The 23,343-nt window shown below is 37.3% G+C and overlaps 1 protein-coding gene across 1 annotated transcript in view; it reads left to right on the forward strand.

Annotated features, from left to right (window-relative positions):
* The window catches only part of IRAG1 (inositol 1,4,5-triphosphate receptor associated 1), a 306,114-nt gene that overhangs the window by 75,586 nt on the left and 207,185 nt on the right, over positions 1 to 23,343 (forward strand). Inside the window, exons 5-6 of the mRNA XM_053720588.1 lie at positions 19,344 to 19,421; positions 21,868 to 21,917. Of these exons, the coding sequence (XP_053576563.1) occupies positions 19,344 to 19,421; positions 21,868 to 21,917 (128 nt within the window). The remainder of the gene's footprint in view (positions 1 to 19,343; positions 19,422 to 21,867; positions 21,918 to 23,343) is intronic.

The following is a 23,343-nucleotide window of genomic DNA, read 5'->3' on the forward strand; positions in this document are numbered from 1 at the left end:
TTTAATTGTTTCCCATGCAACAAAGGATTCTGGGTAAGATATGCAAATGAGGTTTATAATGTCTCACTTTTTTGCTACAATCTGCTTTTTAGGCAGATTCCCTTTAAGCTATAGCATCGCTGTATACATAGTTTTTAGACTTAGCCAGGGTTAGTACAGCAATTCAGAACAATCCCAGGATAGCTGTTTTATGGTATTTTGCCACTCATCAGCTGGGAGTAGGTTGAATTGCTACTGGGTGTAGCTGATTTCCTAGGGAAAACAAACAACTTTTAAAATTTTGGGGAGGTGAAAAGTTGAGATTAAAATCCTCTACTATGTCCTATATTTCTATATTTTGTGCAATGTGAAGGGTTTCATCTCTCTTTTCACCTCCCCATAATTTTAAACGTTGTTGGGGCTTGATGCCCCTGAAGGCTTGCCGGAAACAGAAGTTATGAAGCAGCGGTCTAAAGACCGCGGCTCCATAACCTGTCCCGCCTGCTCTGAGGCGGCTGACAGAATCAACCCGATCGAATACGATCGGGTTGATTGACACCCCCTGATAGCGGCTAGATTGGCCGCAATCTGCAGGGGGCGGTATTGCACCAGCAGTTCACAAGAACTGCTGGTGCAACTGATAAATGCAGAGAGCGTATGCTGTCGGCATTTATTGATGTGCAGCGGACATGATCCACAAATATCAGATCAAGTCCGTTCGCACTATCATAAATAGGCCCCAAGGGCTCAAAGAGATGAGATCTCGGTTGTTAGAAAAAAAAAAGGAAGGCAATGGCTTTTAACATTGAGACACATACATATATATATATATAAAATATTACAGGTGGCCCTCGTTTTACAACGGTTCAATTTACACTGTTTCAGAATAACAACCTTTTTTTCCAGTCATGTGACTGCTATTGAAAAGCATTGAGAAGCAGTGCATTTATTAAAATAGCCAGTAGGTGGAGCTGTCCGCTTGTGTTTGCAGCAAAGCCAAGCAAGCTGAAATTAAATTGTTTAACCAGACCTGAGCTATCGAGCAGATTTCAAAGGAACAAGATCTTCCTGTCTATAAATCAGTCCAGATTGGAATGCATAAAAAGAACTGTTTGCAGAAAAATGCAAGAAAGCCTGTGTTGTGTGATTATTGTATTCGGATTTATAATGCTATTAGCGAATGTTTTTGTTTATTTAACTTAGTTTAAATTATTTAATCTGTGTTGTGTGATTATTTTATAAGGTTTATAATGCTGTTTAGCATTTAAAGTCTTCATTTCAAAGCTTTAAAAATATTGTATTAGGTGTTTACATATGACAATTTTGAGAGGGGCCTGGAACCTATCTCCCTCACTTCCCATTGACTTACATTATAAACTGGGTTCAATTTACAACGGTTTCAATTTACAACCATTCCTTCTGGAACCTAACCCCGGCGTAAACTGAGAGGCTACCTGTATATATATATATATATATATATATATATAATATATATATGTTTATATATGTGTGCACATATAGTAATGTATTTATATGTGTATATATGTATTTACAGTCATATATACACATATGAAAACATTAATATATATGCACACATATATAGACATAGATATAAGTGCATTATATCATGATAAAACATATTTAGCAATATTCATAGTTAATAAAGATTTTAAGTATGTATTTACTGTAATATTTCACATTTTATATGCGAATATGCTATGTTGTTTGCGCGATGGGTGTTTATTTGTTTTTTCAACATTTTTTTTCTCTCCATTGACTTCTATATGGAAGGCAAAAAGGCGATGGCGTTTGCGCAATCTCCAGTATTATTTTTTTTTTTCCACTTTTGTATCTCCATTGATCTCTATAGGGAATACATGCTTAAAGCCTCAAAGAAAAAGAATATTTTTCATAGCGCAATACTGTATGATTTATAAATGTCTTTGACAATAACTTATGGTACTCACACACTCCAGAGCTTAAATCCTGCTCGGAGATATTTATAGCGTTGTTATAACTCAAAGCAATGCAGGATCAGTTTCTGGATGATTTATTTAAAAAGTATATACAGATACACTATATTTAAAACAAAGTAACAATGCTTTTCAGTCACTCAGGGTTCTAACACTATGAAAATAATTTTTTCTTTGAGGAAAAGATCTTTTAAGAACTGCATTTGAAGCTCTCCTGCTTCTAATTCTCATTGTTGCTTTGTTGGAGATTGCTCCCTTTTTTATATAAATATTTTTAGCAATAAGGGTCTGTTTATTCACTTTTTTATTTTGTATCTTATTTGCTTTTTGAATCCCACATTCACCTTGTTTTGTGCTTACTATTTTTTTATTTGTATCTTTATTTAAAAAGCAAGAATGTAAAGCTTAGGAGCCCATTTTATGTTAAGCACTCTGGATAGCGCTTGCTAATTGGTGACTACATTCAGCCAACCAATAAGCAAGCATAACCAGGTTCTAAACCAAATATGGGCTCCTAAGTTTTACAGTCATGGTTTTTAAATAAAGATTTTGGATTAAGAATCCCTTTAGTTAGGTTTTTCGTGCTCTTGGGTTAACACTAGGGCAAAATAAGTTTTTTTTGGAATACAAACGCAACCCCACAAGCGCAAAAATGAAAATCCTAGCGGAGTTTTCGATTACTCAAAAAAAGGCCCACTATAAAAAATAAAATCATGGAATGAAGCAAATTTGAATTAGAGAAATAAATTGGAATCTTTTTAAAAATGGTATTCTCTGTCCTGAATCACAAAGTAAATTTTGAGTTTTATATCCCTTTATAGGGACAGCTGAACCCAAATTTTTTCTTTCGTTATTCAGATAGAGCATGCAATTTTAAGCAACTTTCTAATTCACTCCTATTATTCATTTTTCTTCGTTCACTTGCTATCTTAATTTGCAACAGAAGGTATCTAAGCTTATTTTTTGTTCAGGACTCTGGACAGCACTTTTTTATTGGTGGATGAATTATCCACCAATCAGCAAGAATAACCCAGGTTATTTACCAAAAATGGGCCGGCATCTAAACTTACATTCTTGCATTTCAAATAAAGATACCAAAAGAATGAAGAAAAAATTGATAATATGAGTAAATTAGAAAGTTGCTTAAAAATTGCATGCTCTATCTGAATCACAAAAGAAAAAAAATTGGGTTTAGTGTCCCTTTAAGGGTCTCCTGGACTTGTTACTGGAGTAGATAAGGCCTGTTACTGTCATTTGTTGGCAAACAGTAGTTGTTTTGTAGCATCTTATCACCTCTGCTGATACCAATTAAGGACAGAAAAGTAGCAGGTTTGAGAAGCAGTAATATGTATATACCAGTTCTCAGAGTTGGAAAGCCCACAATTTTTACAGTTAAATTACTAAAAAAAAACAATAAAAGTATACTGCAAAACAATTTTATGAAATAATTTTGGGCCAAATTACAATTGGAGCCGTATTTAATGCTCTCCCCACTCGCACGCTAACTCTGCTAGATGATTTTTTGCGTGAGTTGTGTAGAGCTCATATTACAAGTTTTTGCTTGCACACTATCGGCTAGATTTAGAGTTTTGTCGGTAACGACCCGCGTAGCTAACGCTGGCTTTTTTCTGGCCGCACCTTTAAAATAACTCTGGTATTGAGAGTCCACAGAATGGCTGCGTTTAGGCTCCAAAAAAAGGAGCGTAAAGCATATTTAACGCAACTTCAACTCTCGATACCAGAGTTGCTTACGGACGCGGCCAGCCTCAAAAACGTGCTCGTGCACGATTCCCCCATAGAAAACAATGGGGCTGTTTGAGCTGAAAAAAACCTAACACCTGCAATAAACTGCGTTCAGCTCCTAACGCAGCCCCATTGTTGTCTATGGGGAAACACTTCCTACGTCTGCACCTAACACCCTAACATGAACCCCGAGTCTAAACACCCCTAACCTTACACTTATTAACCCCTAATCGTGCCGCCCCCGCTATCGCTGACCCCTGCATATTATTTTAAAACCCCTAATCTGCGCTCAGTAAACCGCCGCTACTTACATATCCCTATGTACCCCTAATCTGCTGCCCCTAACACCGCCGACCCCTATATTATATTTATTAACCCCTAATCTGCCCCCACAACGTCGCCTCCACCTGCCTACACTTATTAAACCCCTAATCAGCCGAGCGGACCGCACCGCTATTATTATAAAGTTATTAACCCCTAATCCGCCTCACTAACCCTATAATATATAGTATTAACCCCTAATCTGCCCTCCCTAACATCGCCGACACCTAACTTAAATTATTAACCCCTATTCTGCCGACTGGAGCTCACCGCCATTCTAATAAATGTATTAAACCCCTAAAGCTAAGTCTAACCCTAACACTAACACCCCCCTAAATTAAATATAATTTTAATCTAACAAAATTAATTAACTCTTATTAAAATAATTTATTCCTATTTAAAGCTGAATAGCTTACCTGTAAAATAAATATAAATCCTAATATAGCTACAATATAAATTATAATTTATATTGTAGCTATTTTAGGATTTATATTTATTTTACAGGTAACTTTGTATTATTTTAACCAGGTACAATAGCTATTATATAGTTAAGAACTATTTAATAGCTAAAATAGTTTTAAAATGAATTACAAATTTACCTGTATAATAAATCCTAACCTAAGTTACAATTAAACCTAACACTACACTATCAATAAATAAATTAAATAAAATACCTATAATTATCTACAATTAATCCTTACACTACACTATCAATAAAAAAATTAAATACAATTCCTACAAATAAATACAATGAAATAAACTAACTAAAGTACAAAAAATAAAAAAGAACTGTTACAAAAAATAAAAAAATATTTACAAACATTAGAAATATATTACAAACAATTTTAAACTAATTACACCTACTTCTAAGCCCGCCTAATAAAATAACAAAGCCCCCCAAAATAAAAAAAATGCCCTACCCTATTCTAATCACTAAAGTTCAAAGCTCTTTTACCTTACCAGCCCTGAACAGGGCCCTTTGCGGGGCATGCCCAAGAAGTTTCAGCTCTTTTGCCTGTAAAAAAAAACATACAATACCCCCCCCAACATTAGCAACCCACCACCCACATACCACTAATCTAACCCAAACCCCCCTTAAATAAACCTAACACTAAGCCCCTGAAGATCTCTCTACCTTGAGTCGTCTTCACCCAGCCGAGCCAAATTTCTTATCCAAGCGGAGCAAGAAGAGGTCCTCCATCCAGTAGAAGTCTTCATCCAAGCGGGGCAGAAGAGGTCTTTCCATCCGACTTGAAGTCTTCATCCAAGCGGGATCTTCTATCGTCATCCATCCGGAGCGGAGTGGCAGCATCCTGAAGACCTCCGACGCGGAACATCCATCCGGCCGACGACTGAACGACGAATGACGGTTCCTTTAAATGACGTCATCCAAGATGGCGTCCCTCGAATTCCCGATTTGGCTGATAGGATTCTATCAGCCAATCGGAATTAAGGTAGGAATATTCTGATTGGCTGATGGATTCAGCCAATCAGAATCAAGTTCAATCCGATTGGCTGATCCAAATCAGCCAAATCGGATTGAACTTGATTTTGATTGGCTGATTCCATCAGCCAATCAGAATATTCCTACCTTAATTCCGATTGGCTGATAGAATCCTATCAGCCAATCGGAATTCAAGGGACGCCATCTAGGATGACGTCAATTTAAAGGAACCGTCATTCGTCGTCTAGTCGTCGGAGAAGAAGGATGGATCCGCGATGGAGGTCTTCAAGATGGAGCCGGGTCCTCATCGGATGAAGAGTAGAAGATGCCGCTTGGAAGATGATGGTTGCCGGTCCGGATCTACTCTTCTTCCCGGATAGGATGAAGACTTTGGAGCCTCTTCCTGGACTTCTTCAGCCGTCGATGATGGATGTCTAGCCCCCGCTTGGGCTTAGATGAAGATTTTGGAGCCAGGACCGTTCGGTGATACCCGGTGAGGTGAAGATAAGGTAGGAAGATCTTCAGGGGCTTAGTGTTAGGTTTATTTAAGGGAGGTTTGAGTTAGATTAGGGGTATGTGGGTGGTGGGTTGTTATGTTGGGGGGGGTAGTGTATGTTTTTTTTACAGGCAAAAGAGCAGAATTCTTTGGGGCATGCCCCGCAAAGGGCCTGTTCAGGGCTGGTAAGGTAAAAGAGCTTTGAACTTTAGTAATTTAGAATAGGGTAGGGCATTTTTTATTTTGGGGGGCTTTGTTATTTTATTAGGGGGCTTAGAGGTAGGTGTAATTAGTTTAAAATTGTTGTATTATTTTTCTTATGTTTGTAAATATTTTTTTATTTTTTGTAACTTAGTTCTTTTTATTTTTTGTACTTTAGTTAGTTTATTTCATTGTAGTTATTTGTAGGTATTGTATTTAATTAATTTATTGATAGTGTAGTGTTAGGTTTAATTGTAGGTAATTGTAGGTATTGTATTTAATTAATTTATTGATAGTGTAGTGTTAGGTTTAATTGTAACTTAGGTAGGATTTATTTTACAGGTAAATTTGTAATTATTTTAACTATTTAGCTATTAAATAGTTCTTAACTATTTAATAGCTATTGTACCTGTTTTAAAATAAATACAAAGTTACCTGTAAAATAAATATTAATCCTAAAATAGCTATAATATAATTAATAATTTATATGTAGCTATATTAGGATTTATTTTACAGGTAAGTATTTAGGCCTTTAAATAGAATAAATTATTTAATAAGAGTTAATTAATTTCGTTAGATTAAATTATATTTAACTTAGGGGGGTGTTAGTGTTAGGGTTAGACTTAGCTTTAGGGGTTAATACATTTATTAGAATAGCGGCGAGATTCGGTCAGCAGATTAGGGGTTAATAATTGAAGTTAGGTGTCAGGGGCGATGTTAGGGATGGGGGGCATATTAGGGGGTTAATAAATATAATATAGGGGTCGGCGGTGTTAGGGGCAGCAGATTAGGGGTACATAGCTATTATGTAGGTGGCGGCTCTTTGCGGTCGGCAGATTAGGGGTTAATTATTGTAGATAGGTGGCAGCGACGTTGTGGGGGGGCAGGTTAGGGGTTAATAATTATAATATAGGTGGTCAGCGATGTTAGGGCAGCAGATTAGGGGTACATAGCTATAATGTAGCTGGCGGCGGCGTGCGGACGGCAGATTAGGGTTAATAAGTGTAGGTAGCTGTCGGCGACATTGTGGGGGCAGATTAGGGGTTAATAAATATAATATAGGGGTCGGCGTGTTAGGGGCAGCAGATTAGGGGTACATAAGGATAACGTAGGTGGCGGTCGGCAGATTAGAGGTTAAAAAAATTTGAATCGAGTGTCGGCGATGTGGGGGGACCTCGGTTTAGGGGTACATAGGTAGTTTATGGGTGTTAGTGTACTTTAGGGCACAGTAGTTAAGAGCTTTATGAACCGGCGTTAGCCCAGAAAGCTCTTAACTACTGACTTTTTTCTGCGGCTGGAGTTTTGTCGTTAGATTTCTAACGCTCACTTCAGACACGACTCGTAAATACCGGAGTTAGAAAGATCCCATTGAAAAGATAGGATACGCAAATGACGTAAGGGGATCTGCGGTATGGAAAAGTCACGGCTGAAAAGTGAGCCGTTAGGACCCTTTTTTGACTGACTCCAAATACCGGCGGTAGCCTAAAACCAGCGTTAGGAGCCTCTAACGCTGGTTTTCACGGCTACCGCCAAACTCCAAATCTAGGCCTATGTGCGCAAAAAAGCCAAACTTTGAATATTATGCACGGATTCCTCCATAGAAGTCAAAGAAGAAAAAAAAGTGGAAAAAAACTAAAACCCACTCCCGTGCAAACGTGATTGCAAACCTGATTGCATATGTGCACTAACCCGACATGAAAATATAAATATATTTTACATTCCAATGTTCTGCACATAACACATATGTTCTATTTATTCATAAATATCATATTTCTACATATACTGTATCTGATGGTATTTTGGGTACAATAATATATATATATATATATATATATTATATATATATATGATTTATATATAGGTTTAGATATATACAGATATATATATAGGAATAGCTATTCTAAAAAAACTTACAACATATTCCCTTATGTGCAGAACATTGAAATGTGAAATATTTTACAGTAAATACACAGTATAAACACTTTATTAAATATGAATATTGCATAAAATATGTTTTTACATGTTTTCATCTACTTAACTGCAAAATGTACTTTTATATATGTCTATATGTGTGTACATACGATTTATGTGTTTATATGTGTATATATCTCTGTAAATACATATATACACACATAAATACATATGTACACACTATAAAATACATATGTACACATTAAAACAGATTATACTAGATATATATATATATATAAAACACAGAGAAAGTCAAGCACTCACGTTACAATCTCTCATTTAAGATTAAAAGAAAAACTGGAAGAGTTAGTTACCGCATCTGGCCAAAGTAGGACAAGCCCAGGTACCACGTCAAGGTCTCTTCCAAAACCTGGGTCCCTAATACTGCCATACAATTGCAAGCTCTCATTCAAACAAACCGGGAACAAGGTCAGGGTTTACAGACTTATGTAATCACCCATGACATAATACAAAACATGGAAGGGGCTTGCACTCTCAGACTGACTGGGTACACATCCCATGGCCCGTAACATGCTCAGCCCTGGGTGCTATAGCACTCTCAGGAAGCTGTACTGTCTCCAGAGTCACAGGCAGTTAACCCCAGACAAGCCTGGGTTCAAGGCCCATAGAGATAATTACAAAATACATACAAAACAACACACAGAGAAAGTCCAGCACTCACTTACAAGCTTTCGGTTAAGATTAAAAGCAAAACTGGAACAGTTAGTTACCGCATCTGGCCAAATGGGACAAGCCCAGGTACCACGTCAAGGTCTCTTCCAAAACCTGGGTCCCTTATACAACCATACACTGCAAGCTCTCAATCAAACAAACTGGGAACATGTCAGGGTTCACAGACTTATGTAATCACCCAAGACATATACAAAACACAGAAGGGGGCTGCACTCTCAGACTTGACTGGGTACACATCCCATGACCCTGCAACATGCTCGCCCTGGGTGCTATAACACTCTCTGGAAGCTGTGCTGTCTCCAGAGCCACAGGCAGTTAACCCCAGACAAGCCTGGGTGCCAGGCCCATAGGGAAAATTAAAAATACATTAATAAAACACACAAAGAAAGTCCAGCACTCACTTACAAGCTCTCAGCTAAGATTAAAAGCAAAACTGGAAGAGTTAGTTACCGCATCTAGCCAAATGGGACAAGCCCAGGTACCACGTCAAGGTCTCTTCCAAAACCTGGGTCCCTAATACAGCCATACAATGCAATTAGGGACCCAGGTTTTGGAAGAGACATTGACATCGTACCTGGGCTTGTCCCATTTGGCCAGATGCGGTAACTAACTCTTCCAGTTTTAGATGAGAGTTTGTAAGTGAGTGCTGGACTTTCTCTGTGTGTTGTATTAATGTATTTTTAATTTTCCCTATGGGCCTGGCACCCAGGCTTGTCTGGGGTTAACTGCCTGTGGCTCTGGAGACAGCACAGCTTCCAGAGAGTGTTATAGCACCCAGGGCTGAGCATGTTGCAGGGTCATGGGATGTGTACCCAGTCAAGTCTGAGAGTGCAGCCCCCTTCTGTGTTTTGTATATGTCTTGGGTGATTACATAAGTCTGTGAACCCTGACTTGTTCCCAGTTTGTTTGATTGAGAGCTTGCATTGTATGGTTGTATAAGGGACCCAGGTTTTGGAAGAGACCTTGACGTGGTACCTGGGCTTGTCCCATTTGGCCAGATGCGGTAACTAACTGTTCCAGTTTTGCTTTTAATCTTAACCGAAAGCTTGTAAGTGAGTGCTGGACTTTCTCTGTGTGTTGTTTTGTATGTATTTTGTAATTATCTCTATGGGCCTTGAACCCAGGCTTGTCTGGGGTTAACTGCCTGTGACTCTGGAGACAGTACAGCTTCCTGAGAGTGCTATAGCACCCAGGGCTGAGCATGTTACAGGGCCATGGGATGTGTACCCAGTCCAGTCTGAGAGTGCAAGCCCCTTCCATGTTTTGTATATGTCATGGGTGATTACATAAGTCTGTAAACCCTGACCTTGTTCCCGGTTTGTTTGAATGAGAGCTTGCATTGTATGGCTGTATTAGGGACCCAGGTTTTGGAAGAGACCTTGACGTGGTACCTGGGCTTGTCCTATTTGGCCAGATGCGGTAACTAACTCTTCCAGTTTTTCTTTTAATCTTAAATGAGAGATTGTAAGTGAGTGCTTGACTTTCTCTGTGTTTTATATATATATATATATATATATATACATGTTTATATGTGTACATATGTATTTATATGTGTGTACATATGTATTTATGTGTGTATATATGTATTTACAGAGATATATACACATATAAACACATAAATACGTATGTACACACATATAGACATATATAAAAGTACATTTTGCAGTTAAGTAGATGAAAACATGTAAAAACATATTTATGCAATATTCATATTTAATAAAGTGTTATACTGTGTATTTACTGTAAATATTTCACATTTCAATGTTCTGCACATAAGGGAATATGTTGTAAGTTTTTTTAGAATAGCTATTCCTATATATATATCTGTATATATCTATACCTATATATAATCATATATATATATATATATATATATATATATATATATATATTGTACCAAAATACCATCAGATACAGTATATGTAGAAATATGTATTTATGAATAAATAGAACATATGCTGTTATGTGCAGAACATTGGAATGTAAAATATATTTATATTTTCATGTCGGGTTAGTGCACATATGCAATCAGGTTTGCAATCACGTTTGCACGGGAGTGGGTTTTAGTTTTTTTCCACTTTTTTTTCTTCTTTGACTTCTATGGAGGAATCCGTGCATAATATTCAAAGTTTGGCTTTTTGCGCACATAGGCCTAGATTTGGAGTTTGGCGGTAGCCGTGAAAACCAGCGTTAGAGGCTCCTAACGCTGGTTTTAGGCTACCGCCGGTATTTGGAGTCAGTCAAAAAAGGGTCTAACGCTCACTTTTCAGCCGTGACTTTTCCATACCGCAGATCCCCTTACGTCATTTGCGTATCCTATCTTTTCAATGGGATCTTTCTAACTCCGGTATTTAGAGTCGTGTCTGAAGTGAGCGTTAGAAATCTAACGACAAAACTCCAGCCGCAGAAAAAAGTCAGTAGTTAAGAGCTTTCTGGGCTAACGCCGGTTCATAAAGCTCTTAACTACTGTGCCCTAAAGTACACTAACACCCATAAACTACCTATGTACCCCTAAACCGAGGTCCCCCCACATCGCCGACACTCGATTCAATTTTTTTAACCTCTAATCTGCCGACCGCCACCTACGTTATCCTTATGTACCCCTAATCTGCTGCCCCTAACACCGCCGACCCCTATATTATATTTATTAACCCCTAATCTGCCCCCCACAATGTCGCCGACAGCTACCTACACTTATTAACCCCTAATCTGCCGTCCGCACGCCGCCGCCAGCTACATTATAGCTATGTACCCCTAATCTGCTGCCCTAACATCGCTGACCCCTATATTATATTTATTAACCCCTAACCTGCCCCCCACAACGTCGCTGCCACCTATCTACAATAATTAACCCCTAATCTGCCGACCGCAAAGAGCCGCCACCTACATAATAGCTATGTACCCCTAATCTGCTGCCCCTAACACCGCCGACCCCTATATTATATTTATTAACCCCTAATATGCCCTCCCTAACATCGCCGACACCTAACTTCAATTATTAACCCCTAATCTGCTGACCGAATCTCGCCGCTATTCTAATAAATGTATTAACCCCTAAAGCTAAGTCTAACCCTAACACTAACACCCCCCTAAGTTAAATATAATTTAAATCTAACGAAATTAATTAACTCTTATTAAATACATTATTCCTATTTAAAGCTAAATACTTACCTGTAAAATAAATCCTAATATAGCTACAATATAAATTATAATTATATTATAGCTATTTTAGGATTAATATTTATTTTACAGGTAACTTTGTATTTATTTTAAACAGGTACAATAGCTATTAAATAGTTAAGAACTATTTAATAGCTAAAATAGTTAAAATAATTACAAATTTACCTGTAAAATAAATCCTAACCTAAGTTACAATTAAACCTAACACTACACTATCAATAAATTAATTAAATACAATACCTACAATTACCTACAATTAAACCTAACACTACACTATCAATAAATTAATTAAATACAATACCTACAAATAACTACAATGAAATAAACTAACTAAAGTACAAAAAATAAAAAAGAACTAAGTTACAAAAAATAAAAAAATATTTACAAACATAAGAAAAATATTACAACAATTTTAAACTAATTACACCTACTCTAAGCCCCCTAATAAAATAACAAAGCCCCCCAAAATAAAAAATGCCCTACCCTATTCTAAATTACTAAAGTTCAAAGCTCTTTTACCTTACCAGCCCTGAACAGGGCCCTTTGCGGGGCATGCCCCAAAGAATTCTGCTCTTTTGCCTGTAAAAAAAACATACACTACCCCCCCAACATAACAACCCACCACCCACATACCCCTAATCTAACTCAAACCTCCCTTAAATAAACCTAACACTAAGCCCCTGAAGATCTTCCTACCTTATCTTCACCTCACCGGGTATCACCGATCGGTCCTGGCTCCAAAATCTTCATCTAAGCCCAAGCGGGGGCTAGACATCCATCATCCGACGGCTGAAGAAGTCCAGAAGAGGCTCCAAAGTCTTCATCCTATCCGGGAAGAAGAGTAGATCCGGACCGGCAACCATCATCTTCCAAGCGGCATCTTCTATCTTCATCCGATGAGGACCGGCTCCATCTTGAAGACCTCCATCGCGGATCCATCCTTCTTCTCCGACGACTAGACGACGAATGACGGTTCCTTTAAATGACGTCATCCAAGATGGCGTCCCTTGAATTCCGATTGGCTGATAGGATTCTATCAGCCAATCGGAATTAAGGTAGGAATATTCTGATTGGCTGATGGAATCAGCCAATCAAAATCAAGTTCAATCCGATTGGCTGATTGAATCAGCCAATCGGATTGAACTTGATTCTGATTGGCTGATTCCATCAGCCAATCAGAATATTCCTACCTTAATTCCGATTGGCTGATAGAATCCTATCAGCCAATCGGAATTCGAGGGACGCCATCTTGGATGACGTCATTTAAAGGAACCGTCATTCGTCGTTCAGTCGTCGGCCAGGATGGATGTTCCGCGTCGGAGGTCTTCAGGATGCTGCCACTCCGCTCCGGATGGATGACGATAGAAGATCCCGCTTGGATGAAGACTTCAATCGGATGGAAGACCTCTTCTGCCCCGCTTGGATGAAGACTTCTACTGGATGGAGGACCTCTTCTTGCTCCGCTTGGATGAAGAATTTGGCTCGGCTGGGTGAAGACGACTCAAGGTAGAGAGATCTTCAGGGGCTTAGTGTTAGGTTTATTTAAGGGGGGTTTGGGTTAGATTAGTGGTATGTGGGTGGTGGGTTGTAATGTTGGGGGGGGTATTGTATGTTTTTTTTTACAGGCAAAAGAGCTGAACTTCTTGGGGCATGCCCCGCAAAGGGCCCTGTTCAGGGCTGGTAAGGTAAAAGAGCTTTGAACTTTAGTGATTTAGAATAGGGTAGGGCATTTTTTTTATTTTGGGGGGCTTTGTTATTTTATTAGGGGGCTTAGAGTAGGTGTAATTAGTTTAAAATTGTTGTAATATATTTCTAATGTTTGTAAATATTTTTTTATTTTTTGTAACAGTTCTTTTTTATTTTTTGTACTTTAGTTAGTTTATTTCATTGTATTTATTTGTAGGAATTGTATTTAATTTTTTTATTGATAGTGTAGTGTTAGGTTTAATTGTAGATAATTATAGGTATTTTATTTAATTTATTTATTGATAGTGTAGTGTTAGGTTTAATTGTAACTTAGGTTAGGATTTATTTTACAGGTAAATTTGTAATTATTTTAACTATTTTAGCTATTAAATAGTTCTTAACTATTTAATAGCTATTGTACCTGGTTAAAATAAATACAAAGTTACCTGTAAAATAAATATAAATCCTAAAATAGCTATAATATAAATATAATTTATATTGTAGCTATATTAGGATTTATTTTACAGGTAAGTATTCAGCTTTAAATAGGAATAATTTATTTAATAAGAGTTAATTAATTTTGTTAGATTAAAATTATATTTAATTTAGGGGGGTGTTAGTGTTAGGGTTAGACTTAGCTTTAGGGGTTAATACATTTATTAGAATGGCGGTGAGCTCCAGTCGGCAGATTAGGGGTTAATAATTTAAGTTAGGTGTCGGCGATGTTAGGGAGGGCAGATTAGGGGTTAATACTATTTATTATAGGGTTAGTGAGGCGGATTAGGGGTTAATAACTTTATAATAATAGCGGTGCGGTCCGCTCGGCAGATTAGGGGTTAATAAGTGTAGGCAGGTGGAGGCGACGTTGTGGGGGGCAGATTAGGGGTTAATAAATATAATATAGGGGTCGGCGGTGTTTGGGGCAGCAGATTAGGGGTACATAGGGATAATGTAAGTAGCGGCGGTTTACGGAGCGGCAGATTAGGGGTTAAAAATAATATGCAGGGGTCAGCGATAGCGGGGGCGGCAGATTAGGGGTTAATAAGTGTAAGGTTAGGGGTGTTTAGACTCGGGGTTCATGTTAGGGTGTTAGGTGCAGACGTAGGAAGTGTTTCCCCATAGACAACAATGGGGCTGCGTTAGGAGCTGAACGCAGCTTTTTTGCAGGTGTTAGGTTTTTTTCAGCTCAAACAGCCCCATTGTTTTCTATGGGGGAATCGTGCACGAGCACGTTTTTGAGGCTGGCCGCGTCCGTAAGCAACTCTGGTATCGAGAGTTGAAGTTGCGTTAAATATGCTTTACGCTCCTTTTTTGGAGCCTAACGCAGCCATTCTGTGGACTCTCAATACCAGAGTTATTTTAAAGGTGCGGCCAGAAAAAAGCCAGCGTTAGCTACGCGGGTCGTTACCGACAAAACTCTAAATCTAGCCGATAGTGTGCAAGCAAAAACTTGTAATATGAGCTCTACACAACTCACGCAAAAATCATCTAGCAGAGTTAGCGTGCGAGTGGGGAGAGCATTAAATACGGCTCCAATTGTAATTTGGCCCAAAATTATTTCATAAAATTGTTTGCAGTATACTTTTATTGTTTTTTTTTAGTAATTTAACTGTAAAAATTGTGGGCTTTCCAACTCTGAGAACTGGTTATACATATTACTGACTTCTCAAACCTGCTACTTTTCTGTCCTTAATTGGTATCAGCAGAGGTGATAAGATGCTACAAAACAATACTGTTTGCCAACAAAATGACAGTAACAGGCCTTATCTACTCCAGTAACAAGTCCAGGGAGACCCTTAAAGGGACACTAAACCCAATTTTTTTTCTTTTGTGATTCAGATAGAGCATGCAATTTTAAGCAACTTTCTAATTTACTCATATTATCAATTTTTCTTCATTCTTTTGGTATCTTTATTTGAAATGCAAGAATGTAAGTTTAGATGCCGGCCCATTTTTGGTAAATAACCTGGGTTATTCTTGCTGATTGGTGGATAAATTCATCCACCAATAAAAAAAGTGCTGTCCAGAGTCCTGAACAAAAAATAAGCTTAGATACCTTCTTTTGCAAATTAAGATAGCAAGTGAACGAAGAAAAATTGATAATAGGAGTGAATTAGAAAGTTGCTTAAAATTGCATGCTCTATCTGAATAACGAAAGAAAAAATTTGGGTTCAGTGTCCCTTTAAAGGGATATAAAACTCAAAAATTTACTTTTGTGATTCAGACAGAGAATACCATTTTTAAAAAGATTCCAATTTATTTCTCTAATCAAATTTGCTTCATTCCCATGATTTATTTTTTTATAGTGGGCCTTTTTTTGAGTAATCGAAAACTCCGCTAGGATTTTCATTTTTGCGCTTGTGGGGTTGCGTTTGTATTCCAAAAAAACTTATTTTGCCCTAGTGTTAACCCACAGAGCACGAAAAACCTAACTTAAAGGGATTCTTAATCCAAAATCTTTATTTAAAAACCATGACTGTAAAACTTAGGAGCCCATATTTGGTTTAGAACCTGGGTTATGCTTGCTTATTGGTTGGCTGAATGTAGTCACCAATTAGCAAGCGCTATCCAGAGTGCTTAACATAAAATGGGCTCCTAAGCTTTACATTCTTGCTTTTTAAATAAAGATACAAATAAAAAAATAGTAAGCACAAAACAAGGTGAATGTGGGATTCAAAAAGCAAATAAGATACAAAATAAAAAGTGAATAAACAGACCTTATTGCTTAAAAATATTTATATAAAAAAGGGAGCAATCTCCAACAAAGCAACAATGAGAATTAGAAGCAGGAGAGTTCAAATGCAGTTCTTAAAAGATCTTTTCCTCAAAGAAAAAATATATTTCATAGTGTTAGAACCCTGAGTGACTGAAAAGCATTGTTACTTTGTTTTAAATATAGTGTATCTGTATATACTTTTTAAATAAATCATCCAAGAAACTGATCCTGCATTGCCTTTGAGTTATAAACAACGCTATAATATCTCAGAGCTGGATTTAAGCTCTGGAGTGTGTGAGTACCATAAAGTTATTGTCAAAGACATTTTATAAATCATACAGTATTGCGCTATGAAATATATTCTTTTTCTTTGAGGCTTTAAGCATGTATTCCCCTATAGAGATCAATGGAGATACAAAAGTGGAAAAAAAAAAATAATACTGGAGATTGCGCAAACGCCATCGCCTTTTTGCATTCCATATAGAAGTCAATGGAGAGAAAAAAAATGTTGAAAAAACAAATAAACACCCATCGCGCAAACAACATAGCATATTCGCATTATAAAATGTGAAATATTTACAGTAAATACATACTTAAAATCTTTATTAACTATGAATATTGCCTAAATATGTTTTATCATGATATAATGCACTTATATATATGTCTATATATGTGTGCATATATATTAATGTTTTCATATGTGTATATATGACTGTAAATACATATATACACATATAAATACATTACTATATGTGCACACATATATAAACATATATATATATATATATATATATATATATATATATATATATACAGGTAGCCCTCAGTTTACGCCGGGGTTAGGTTCCAGAAGGAATGGTTGTAAATTGAAACCGTTGTAAATTGAAACCCAGTTTATAATGTAAGTCAATGGGAAGTGAGGGAGATAGGTTCCAGGCCCCTCTCAAAATTGTCATAAGTAACACCTAATACAATATTTTTAAAGCTTTGAAATGAAGACTTTAAATGCTAAACAGCATTATAAACCTTATAAAATAATCACACAACACAGAATATATAATTAAACTAAGTTAAATAAACAAAAACATTCGCTAAATAGCATTATAAACCTAATACAATAATCACACAACACAGGCTTCACTTGCATTTTTCTGCAAACAGTTCTTTTTATGCATTCCAATCTGGACTGATTTATAGACAGGAAGATCTTGTTCCTTTGAAATCTGCTCGATAGCTCAGGTCTGGTTAAACAAATTAATTTCAGCTTGCTTGGCTTTGCTGCAACACAAGCGGACAGCTCCACCTACTGGCTATTTTAATAAATGCACTGCTTCTCAATGCTTTTCAATAGCAGTCACATGACTGGAAAAAAAGGTTGTTATTCTGAAACAGTGTAAATTGAACCGTTGTAAAACGAGGGCCACCTGTATATATTTATATATATATATATGTATGTGTCTCAATGTTAAAGCCATTTGCCTTCCTTTTTTTTTTCTAACAACCGAGATCTCATATCTTTGAGCCCTTGGGGCCTATTTATGATAGTGCGAACGGACTTGATCTGATATTTGTGGATCATGTCCGCTGCACATCAATAAATGCCGACAGCATACGCTCTCTGCATTTATCATTGCACCAGCAGTTCTTGTGAACTGCTGGTGCAATACCGCCCCCTGCAGATTTGCGGCCAATCTAGCCGCTATCAGGGGGTGTCAATCAACCCGATCGTATTCGATCGGGTTGATTTCTGTCAGCCGCCTCAGAGCAGGCGGACAGGTTATGGAGCCGCGGTCTTTAGACCGCTGCTTCATAACTTCTGTTTCCGGCAAGCCTTCAGGGGCATCAAGCCCCAACAACGTTTAAAATTATGGGGAGGTGAAAAGAGAGATGAAACCCTTCACATTGCACAAAATATAGAAATATAGGACATAGTAGAGGATTTTAATCTCACTTTTCACCTCCCCAAAATTTTAAAAGTTGTTTGTTTTCCCTAGGAAATCAGCTACACCCAGTAGCAATTCAACCTACTCCCAGCTGATGAGTGGCAAAATACCATAAAACAGCTATCCTGGGATTGTTCTGAATTGCTGTACTAACCCTGGCTAAGTCTAAAAACTATGTATACAGCGATGCTATAGCTTAAAGGGAATCTGCCTAAAAAGCAGATTGTAGCAAAAAAGTGAGACATTATAAACCTCATTTGCATATCTTACCCAGAATCCTTTGTTGCATGGGAAACAATTAAAGGGACAGTATACCTTAAAAATAATGTTATATAATTCTGCACATAGTGCAGAATTATATAACATTATTTAGGTGCTATAGCCATAAACGCCTTTTTTACCTTTTAATTTGCTAAAAATATGGCGCTTTTACAGACCCGCTCTCTGCTCTCTGCTGAGCGGGTCTGTTATTTTTAGTCAGCGCATCGGGCCAGCTGTATGGTCACAGCACTGCCCGACCGCGCCATAAGACTAAGTGCAGCTCGCTCCTGTGACAGGAGCGAGCTGCACTTAGTGCTATGGCGCGGTCGGGCCGGGCTGTGACTATACAGCTGGCCCGATGCGCTGACTAAAAATAACAAACCCGCTCAGCAGAGAGCAGAGAGCGGGTCTGTAAAAGCGCCATATTTTTAGCAAATTAAAAGGTAAAAAAGGCGTTTATGGCTATAGCACCTAAATAATGTTATATAATTCTGCACTATGTGCAGAATTATATAACATTATTTTTAAGATTTACTATCCCTTTAATCAAGAGGTTTTCTGTTGGAAAAACAAGTCTTCTGACTTGTCCAGATTTGTTAATGGGCAACACAATTAGTTATTCTCTCCCTCTCTCTCTCTCTCTCTCTCTCTCTCTCTCTCCCCTCTCTCTCTCCTTTTATATATATAGTAAATATCTTAAATACCCATACCCATTTTCTTTGTCTTCATAATTTAGCCATATCTCCGACACTGAGCCCAAGGGTTTCACCTGTGCCATCCCGGAGCAATTCATTCACATTTCCAACTCCGCCAGGTATTTATTATTATTTTTCATACAATAATCAGAAAAGTTTGTTAACCAAAATGCAAAATCAACCAATTAAAATGGAGTTTAATTTGCTCTGAATGTCCCGATTCTTTGTTCTGATAACACAATTGTTAGAATCTGTTGTGGGTACCAGCCTTGCATTAAAAGAAAACAGTGAAAGTGATGTCTGCTTGCATGTATTCCAATGACAAACTTTTCATGACCTTCACAATACATTTTTAATATTCCTAATCTAGTATTTATGTAATAATTTATGTATTATTCAGTTAAAGTTAAGACAAATAGTAATGGGACACAGAGAAAAATATCAATGCCATTATGAACCCTATCTGTTATCAGCCACAGCACACCATTACAAGGCACGTCTTCTATAAAAAGTGAAGAACGCTACCTACCAGAATGCATAGTGCCAACTGTAAAGTATGGGGGAGGAGGGATAATGGTCTGCGGCTGTTTTTCAGGGTTTGGACTAGGCACTTTAGTTCAAGTGATGGGTCATTTTAATGCTATAGAATGCAAATATATTTTAGACAATTGTGTCCTTGTGTACAAAGCAGGGTGAAGATCTTTGACGAATTTGGAGTGGAGGAACTTGTCCTACATAGAGCACTGAGCTAAACCCCATTGAAGCCTTTGGGATGAATTATAATGGCAATGGGACCCAGAACATCTTGTCCAACATCAGTGCCTGACCTCACAAATGCTCTATGGGCTGAATAGGCACACATTCCCAACAGACACACTCCAAAATCTTGTAAAAAGCCTTTCCAAAAGAGTGGTGTCTGTTGTAGTCACAAAGAGGGGGGGGGGACTCCATACGAATCCCCTTGGTTTTAGAAAGAGATGTCCAAAAACACTCACAGGTGCGATGGTCAAGTGGTCAAATGGAGCAATTTCAGAAAAAAAATGAAAACTTAGATACTTCATGTAGAAAGCTCCTTTATTTGTTTTAACCGATCAACGTTTTCTGCTAAGAGGCAACGTTTTCACCTCTTAGCCAATAGCCGTGTGGTAAATCCAGCTTGGCGCCCATGGGAGCCGAATTTACCGCACGGCTATTGGCTAAGAGGTGAAAATGTCACCTCTTAGCAAAAAATCTTTTAGCCGTGTGCTGCTGTAGCAGCTAAGAACGGCGATCAGTTAAAACATAAAGGAGCTTTCTACACGAAGTATCTTATACCTCATGAATGAAAGTGCCCTTTATTTGTTTCAATAGTAAATCCTAGCTTTGTGAAACGCTAGGATTTACTTTCATTTTAAAAACACATGTTCTTTGCATTTCTTTTTGACTAAACATGGCAATATGTGATGGCTTGAAGAGAAGTGATGTGAATTGTTATCAAATAAACTTTCTCAATCTACCCAATTATCTGTTATGTACACATATTCCACGTCTTACTATTTCCTACCTCTCCTTCCCATACTTCTTTATCCTGCGTTTCATTCCGACCAATTTTTATCACCACCATGTTATGTTTATGTCACTTTTCTCTTTTCCTAGCACCCTCTTACTTCCATGTTACCACGTTACCTGCATTTCCACCCCCACACAAAAACAGTTCTGGTAACTTGGCATTGGAAATTTAAATGCAGCATTAACAGCATTTCTTTATCTACTAAATATAAACCAAGAAGGGAAAGCTTAAGAACCTTTACAAGGCCCTTAGATTAAATAAAACTAAAAATATAATAAAATGTACCATGTTGAGATAGTGTGAGAGCTCTGGGATAAAAACTATTTCCTAATATATGTTCCAAAAATAGATCTTGGAATGGAATCAAAGCTCTTTATAACAGTATCCTCTGTATGGTCCATGGGGGCTTGCTAAAATTAGAATCAATGAATGAAGCTCTTTTAATGAGTGATACTTGCCAATGTTGCTAAAAAATAATAATCACTTAAGTGTAATGGTCATACCTTCTTGACAGTGTTTGTTAGAGGTTTCTAAGGAAATAATCTGTTCTGCACAAATTGTCCTCTCTCATTTAGGGACCAACTGATCTTCAAAAATTACAAACTATAAAAAGTTCAATTGAATTAAAAATAAAGTATCTTGATTTGGTATTCCATTGGTTAAATCACTGCCATACAGGACTTTTTTTTTTTAAAGAATTTGAGCATTCAGTGGCAGTGCTGATTTCAGACGAAAAAAAACAAGGGAGAGCAAGCCAGCTGTGACTATATTAGGTATCTAGGCAAGTCAGACAACATTATGAATGCTTTGGAGGGAGAATTTAACTATAAAGGGAAAGATAATTTTTAGATCAGGGATTTGCAGTTGCATAATGAATTATAGGAGTGAATGGACTGATGTTCAAATTGTGTCTTTCAAGTATCATTTCAAGCTAAAGAGGTACATGCAGCTGCTGCCACAATTAAATATTCATTGGGGTGTCCTGTACTTATTTTAATTTACTTTCTATTTTACAGGGCCTGATCCATACTCTAATATATTGCCTACACCAGCAGTGATACTTCAGGTAAGATTTTTTGTGGCGTTCTGTCTCCAAAGCTTTGATTTGATTTAAAGGGACATAATACTCATATGCTAAATCACTTGAAACTGATGCAGTATAACTGTAAAAAGCTGGCAGGAAAATATCACCTGAGCATCTCTATGTAAAAAAGGTAAAAAGATATTTTACCTCACAATCTCCTAAGCTCAGCAGAGTAAGTTCTGTGTGAAAAGTTATACTCAGCTGCTCCCAGCTGCAGGTAAAAAAAAAAAAAATGAAGAAATGAACAGCAGCCAATCAGCATCAGCAGTGCTGAGGTCATGAACTCTTACTGTGATCTCATGAGATTTGACTTAACTCTCATGAGATTTCATAGTAAGCTTCATTTACCTGATTGGTGAAATAATATGAGAGTTCACGAGGCTCATCCTTTCAGCTGTCCCAGGACAGACATACTAATATGCTGCTTAGAAATCCTTTACAATGGGAGGTGGCTACTGAGGAACTTTTGAGGTAAAATATCTTTCTTTTTTACATAGAGATGTTCAGGAGATATTTTCTAGTCAGCTTTTTACAGCTATGCTGCATCACTTTCAAGTGTTTAAACATTTGGGTATTATGTCCCTTTAAGGGGCATAGTAATGCAATCATCTAACTTGTTAGAGAATATAATTTTACATTACTGACACTGGATAGCTATGCATTTAACTGTGACTAAGTGTTAGGTCACACAGGTAAATTCCTGTTGTACACTGAGCAGCTCTAAAGCAGAAAATAGTTGGCAATTGGCAACTATATATGATTGCCACATCTGATTGACTCACTGGCTGTATCCTGCTAAAGTGCTGCATGATTAAGTGCCAGGTGCAGGCACAAAACGCGTAAGGATCTATGGGTTCTTTGCCTCTATGTACCTGTTTTTAATTTGATACATTAAAAGTTATTTTAACTTTTTTGTGCCTGATATATGTGCCACGGTTTTTTTTCTTTTTGGTTCATAGTTGAGCAGGATTCTACACCTTTGCAGAGGTTAAACACATGGGTGTCAATCACAATCCTTTAGAAAATAAAGTATCAACTGCTTTATCTACCAAATCGCTATTTGGTGATTTTCTGTATTTTTTATTAAAGGGACACAAGACTCAAAAATGTTCTTTCATGATTCACATAGATCCTGCAATTTTAAACAACTTTCTATTATCACAATTTTCTTAATTCACTTGGTATCTTTTGTTGAAAAGCAGTGAAGTACGCTCAGGAGCATGCATGTGTCTGGAGCACTATTTGACAGCAGTTTTGCAAGAATGTTATCCATTTGTAAAAACACTATTTCCTGCCATGTAGTGCTCCAGACACCTACCTAGTTATCTCTTCAACAAAGAATGTCATGGGAAAGAAGTAAATTTGAGAATAGAAGTTAATTGGAAACTTTTTTTTAAAATCGTATGCT

The sequence above is a fragment of the Bombina bombina genome, chromosome 7 (assembly GCF_027579735.1).
Source record: "Bombina bombina isolate aBomBom1 chromosome 7, aBomBom1.pri, whole genome shotgun sequence".
Taxonomy (NCBI): Eukaryota; Metazoa; Chordata; class Amphibia; order Anura; family Bombinatoridae; genus Bombina; species Bombina bombina.